Here is a 6,385-nt window from a genome sequence, read left to right as displayed (position 1 = left end):
AGAGAGAGAGAGAGAGAGAGAGAGAGAGAGAGAGAGAGAGAGAGAGAGAGAGAGAGAGAGGCTGTGGATGGGGCTAGAGACTCACCGTAAGGCATCCCATCAGGCTTTGCTCGAAGGGGCGCTGGAAGGCTCGGGGGTCGCCGCACCAGTCCAGCAGCTCTGTCGCTGCTGTTTGGAAATTTGCTGGATTTTGTAAGTGCTGGAAGGGGGAAAAAAAAGAGAAAAGTTGTGAAATTTGTGGAGGACAGTCAGTTTTCTTAGAAAAAAAGTTTTAACTTTACTCTGTAAAAAATATTTTCTTACAAAATGTTTCCTTCATACTATGAATTTTGTACATTTAATTGAATTTATAATTATTACAGTGTTGAAGTGGCTGTTTTTAGCTTTATTCTGACTTGAAAAACAAATGATTCAACCCAAAAAGTGATYCATGACATTGATAAAATGGTATGAAAATACCCAATCAAATATAGGTATGAATCTTGGCCTACAAATTAGCTATGCTGATTATTGCCTGACATAGAAAAGTGAAGGTAATAATAATAATAATGCTATTGTTCATAGCTGTCTGTGTCTGTGAACAAAATATCTCCCAAATAACTAGAGACGTATTAAACAAACTTTTAGAAAATAAAAATATGATCTGCACTCCTTTAAGAATTGATAGGCCTTAAATCTAGTTATATTTAGAAATAAAAACTTACACTTTATATAAATTCAATACTTAATTTCCACTTTTAAGAATTTAATGACTTCACTTTATAGATTTTGTATTTAATTTGAAATCTAAGTAGTTTGGAAAATGAGGGGGAAAAAAATCCCATTACAGATTTTCCAAGAAAATGTGTATTTTACCACTGTGGAATAACTGCATAGTAGGGTTTAGTCTTGTCAGTCTAAGCTGAAGTGTCTGTACTGTCCTCAGGTTTGTGCAGCATGTTCCTGCACAGAGTGCAGAAAATCTCTCTGCATGACTTCATGAACAGACAAGAAAGCCCTCAGTTCAGCAGCCGTCCCCGTTCTGAGCTGTGACTTTCTCTGACAACACACTCCTTGATCCGCAGACGCTCCTTTCCTGCATTAATTTCCCCTCCTGGAGCCGGCAGCCCACTCTCTGACCCTGCTTGCTGTCTGTGCTTTGCTGCAGAGCGGCAGCGAAGACAGAAAAAAATTCGTCTTTGCATCACAATTGGTCATCTCATCTTTTAAACCTTTCAAAAGTCAATACGAATCAATTTATACACAGCAGAGCGTGCACGCACGCACACACAGGCAACACCTCCACTCTGCAGTAATCTGGTGCCTTTGGGGAGATTATGCACACAAGCCTTTGTAGTGCACTTGTTCAAAACAGGAACAAATGGACTCCCACTCCATGGCATCAAAGGTAAATAGAGTGGTTTGTCAGCTTAAAGTGAATGGCTGCCTTCTTAATACGTCTGTGTGCTTTGATTTCACTGTCAGAGAGGAAGAGGCGGAAGCGGCAGCAGTACAGTGCTTTTTTCTTGTTTGCTCTTTAGGGGGCAGCAGAGGTCAGGATTCGATAAGGCTGCTTTCATATCAGCTTATAAAGCTGGCGTTTGACAGAGTGGGTGGGGGCGGGGGGGTGAAACCATGCTAGATTATTTTATGCTTTGTCTGAGATTGCTGCCTGCTGTTTGAGATGTTAGAGTAAGATGTGGCAGAGCATTTAAATCTCTATTGGTGGGTAGTCTCACACACATCCAGGGAAGCTAAATTTAGATGAGTCTGAAAGCGAGACAACACACGCAATCAGCACACTAAGGATAGAAAAAAAGGGGGAGGGAGGAGGAATATGTAGAAGGGAGGGAAAAATACACAGCAACACCACTTGGGTTAGAAGTGATTACTGTTCTTTGCACTCAGAACAATTGGTCCCACCAGAGTGACTGTCACACAGGGTGCTTGGCACTGCCACGCCACAGATGTTCCCCTCCTTATGGCCAAAACCCACCAATCAAACCTAAACTAGTGGCCAAGACGACCCCCCCTTTACCCCAATCCCCTGGGTGAGAATGACTCAACATTCATGCTGCAGTTACAGCTCAGCCCAGATCAAGTGAAACAAAGATGGACAGGACATTCAGTGTCCTGAGAGCACAGCTTTGTTCAGATCCCATCGTCCTCTGTAGTCACGCCTGGAAACAGCTCGCACATCTGCAGCCTAACTCCAAGTGACAGTGCATGTGATCTGGCACACACACACTCCCTCTCCATTGAAAAATCACAGCTTTCAATTTGCTGCTGCATTCACAGACGCCCCAGAAAACGAGCAGGAAGGGGGAAAAAAATAAAAACATTAATGGAGACAATTAACCCTTGGAGGAATGCAGCAGCGAGACAAAAACAGCTGCATGGTCGGCGCGGCAGCCGCACAGAGCGGCTCCGGTTTAGTTTGAAATATCGACGCCGAGATTCCGAGGAAGTGCTCCCGCAGCGAAAGGACGGCTCCCAGGTTTCCGCCGGGGCCCTGGTATGTATCACCGAGAGTAGAGTCTGACAGCAAAACTGGTTTCACAGGGTGAGAAGAAAATAGTATCTCTGAAATAGATACCAGCAGTATCAGGCAACCTATCTTCCCCTCGAAGTACTCACCACGGTGCAACACTGAGATGCGAGAGAAAAACAAACTGTCACAGAAAATATGTGTCGGGCTGGAGTCAGATAGCTGGTTTTAGCATCCTTGACTGTTTAGAGGTTAACCAGTAAGTATAGATTTTTGTTCGGTTGCTTGCTTCCTAAAGGCTACATGACCAAAACGGCTGCATTTATTCCTTCAAAGAATGCTAGGTGTTTAATTCCAGGTGTTTTTGGTCAAGTTATTGTTTCAAAATCCTTTTACTAACATTTCATAATGCGGAAGTAATTTAAGTATTTCCAAAGCCATGATTTTTTTGATTTAGCTTTCAAGCCATGATTCAATCATGTCGGCAGGTCCCAATTTCCCTCCACTTTATCATGGCGCTCAGCAGTAATTCATCATTTGAGCAACAAAATCAATTTGTTACCCTGTCCTGCTGCACTGGCTGGGAGTAGTCAGACGGACATGTCACATCYCCCGGAAAACAATCCCACAATGGAGGAGGATTCATCTGTATTCCTGCTCCACGCTCCTGGAGGAGCCACATTTCGGCATGCGCACACTTTCAATTAAAGCAAACAGCTGGATTGGTTTACAATATTTCCTTAATGATTTTAATAGCTGGGATATTGGACAATGGGGAGCAGGGGGAGAAGATAGTGAGTTAATTGTTCTGATCTCCCCTGATGATCATCTTTGTGAGCGGGGAGGAGAATAGACGGCCGGCTGAATGGGCTCGCTGCTAGTCTAATTGGCAGGACATAAATGGTATTTATTATGCGGGCCTTCCAAATCCTGATTGTCTGCAACACAAAGCTGCCTCTATTAGCAGGGTGCGGGCTCTTGCTGGTCGATTTGAAATGACCCCGTGCTTAACCATTTATTAGATAGACTGGAGGCCTACTTGTGTGCTATGGATCTCTCTAATTGGCATGTTTACCCATGTCCTGCCTCCTCAGGCGCTAACACTGGGATGGATTTGTTTAAATTTTTGTCTTGTGGGGTTAATACATTTAACCCCGCAGCATTTKAACTGTGTAAACTGTTGTTAGATACATTCAAACCCTTTTTGCACTTCTGTGAACCCTCTTTAAGAAACTATCCCCACCTTCATTACAGCTACAGGAGTGGATATTGAATTATTTAACACCCTGCTGTGAAGAAGGTAACCAGACTTGAAGACAGGCAGTATTTACTTCTCTTTGCCTTATTACTCAAGAACATCAAAGCTACAGATACTGTAGGGGCTTCCTTCTGATTGCTCCTTAAACATTCACCCTGTCATTGTCTCAAGCTCCCTGCTGCGGGGAAAACGACTTGCCACTTCCACGTTCAGCGCCATATACCGTCTCAAAGGCTTTCTTTATGTACTTTCTGAGGGAGGAGGACCTCAGCACCCAGCCCGGAAACAAAACGCGCCGTCAGTTTAGGAGAGGAGATCAAAGGGAGAGCCCCGTAGCCTGGGGTTACACAAGCATGTCTGTTTAATTCTGCCAGTGATTCGTCCCGCCGTAAACGGTGGAGAGAAGGGAACAAAAGGACTGGCCCGGAGTCGGCAGTGGTCGGGAGAGGGAGAGAGGGGTCATAATGACGGGGGAGGGAGGGGACCCTTTGCTCTTTGACCCTCCGACACCCCCCACGCTCCGTAACCCGAGTCACAGCAGAGTCCTGATAATGGGGCTGAACAGATTAGTCACTTTACTTTGGTCGGAGGAAGACTGAGAAGCTTTCTGACCCTGATGATAGATTGGTACTCTGAAAAAAGGAAGTGAGGCTGTTACCAACCTTTTTTTTGGTTCATTTCTTGACACAGTTGGAGTGTAAGGAGTTGAGTATTTGTCTGAAGCCAGAGGGGAGAGTGTTCTACCTAAGCTGTAGAACAGTTCATTAAAACTGGATTTGCGAGGTCTAAAACCACTTGTGTCTGACAAAACCACCCTAAACACAACTTTTACTGAAACACTAAAAATCGATCACAAACATGAACATCACAGTGAAAAATCCACTTAAAAGACACATATATCAACAAACTTGCCCAGTTATTTTCTTGTAATTAAACAGTATTTTTTTTAAATTGTTATCAGATTTTTCTAAAAATACATAATTTTTCATCTGAAAATTTCTATTTTATATACTATATTTCATCAAATTGGAGCATATTATAGCCTTAAACCTTATAAAAATACTTTAAAAGATATGATTCATGTTTCAACTTTCCCTTAAAGATACCCAACTAGGCTGGCCAAAAACAAACAGATAAAAAAATCCACAAATTCTCACAATATTTTCTCATATTGATGGTTAATGAGCTGCAAAATTAGGAATTTGTAAGCAAAATTCGTGACTGAATGCAAGCTACTGTCTGTTTGTTTACCTAATGAAACAGCTGAAGTGACAGAAACTTGGTTAAAAATTTTGACTTGGAATGAACAAGTCCAACAATGTGTTAGTATATATTTATATTTATATTCAGATTTACTGAGTGAAGTATAGAGGTAAACGTGTTTTGTGTACTTTGAGTGCACACCTGCATTTCAGAACACATTTGGAAAACTACTGGAGTAAACTATTTCAAATTGCACCAATCAACGTGGTTCAGGTTAACATTTTTTTAGGCTTGATTTCATAATATGCAGGGAATTTGTTTAATATTCCATAACAGTAATAGGGTTGGACATAATCGTATCGTGTGCAATTAATCGTCAGAAAAACATTAATCGATTAATTTTTGGCAGTTGACAATTAATACGATTAATGCCACCTGGCAGACTAACCGCTTGGTGTTCCTCTCTGATTCAAACATGACCAACGTTAAAAAAATGTGTGATTTATTTATCTATCAACACTATTTAAAGTTTGATGTATAGCCTGAAGTCTGTAATTTTGACACAATTTGGAACAGGTTTTTACGAAGAGCCAATTTTCTCCCTATAAATTGGTCATGTGACTAGGACATAAGGGTGTCCAGGAATTCCGGGGGATTAATCGTCAAATTAATCGCTATCGGCTAAATATCACAATTAATCGTGATTTATTTTTTTGCCAATATTGCCCAACCCTAAACAGTAATCCCAGAATCCATTTAAATCAGAAAGCTGAGACAGAACACGTTTTCGTGTGCGCCTCACCTGTTTGATACACTGCAGACGGTCATTGGTCTGCTGGATGTGTCTGTCCATCGACGGAATCGAGTTCATGTTGATTGTCCCCGTTTGGCCTCTATCTGCCAGCCATTAAACTGGAGAGTTCTGCAACAGAAACACAGACAATTGTTAAAGGCTCAGCTTTTCCATAGGGAGACTGCCAATAGCCTCACCACCAGGACACTGCTGCTGCTGTTGTGTGTGTGAGTGTGTGCGCGGTGCTGTGAGCTGCGCAGGGAGATATTGATTTGGCAGGTGACAAGCACCTCAAAGAGCCCAAAGGATGACATTCCTCTCAGCTCCTGTGACACCCTTAACAAGCCCTGGCGGTTGCCCCCTGAACGCTGCCACAAACCTTTGGAAACGACAAGCTGGACTTAAGACAGGATGTCTGGTTGTGTTTAAAACGCCTCTGGGTGAAAATGAACCGGGGTGGAGGAGCACAGATGCACACGTAGTGCGTCAAACCTCACAGTCTGTCAGCATTATCTGAGGAAACCGTGTGAGGCTCTTCCATCCTGCTCTGTGAGAACATTAACTTGGCATGTGCTTCTCTGTTTACATTACTTAGCCGTTATGTAATCTTTGGTTAACAATTATCTGTACCCTGAGCCCAGGCATGCTCTACATACCCCCCCAC

At 42.7% G+C, this 6,385-nt stretch overlaps 1 protein-coding gene across 1 annotated transcript in view; it reads right to left on the bottom strand.

The window, feature by feature from the left end:
- Nucleotides 1–85: 85 nt before the first annotated feature.
- The window catches only part of LOC106536529 (zinc finger MIZ domain-containing protein 1), a gene marked incomplete at its 3' end in the record, with an annotated part of 33,506 nt that continues 27,206 nt past the window's right edge, over nt 86–6,385 (bottom strand). Inside the window, 2 exon segments of the mRNA XM_014033827.1 lie at nt 86–199; nt 5,731–5,850. Of these exon segments, the coding sequence (XP_013889281.1) occupies nt 86–199; nt 5,731–5,799 (183 nt within the window).

This window comes from Austrofundulus limnaeus, unplaced genomic scaffold, assembly GCF_001266775.1.
Source record: "Austrofundulus limnaeus strain Quisiro unplaced genomic scaffold, Austrofundulus_limnaeus-1.0 Scaffold1861, whole genome shotgun sequence".
Lineage (NCBI taxonomy): Eukaryota > Metazoa > Chordata > Actinopteri > Cyprinodontiformes > Rivulidae > Austrofundulus > Austrofundulus limnaeus.
The sequence above is the reverse complement of the archived record's forward strand: the minus strand, read 5'-3'. Positions and strand labels throughout refer to the sequence as shown.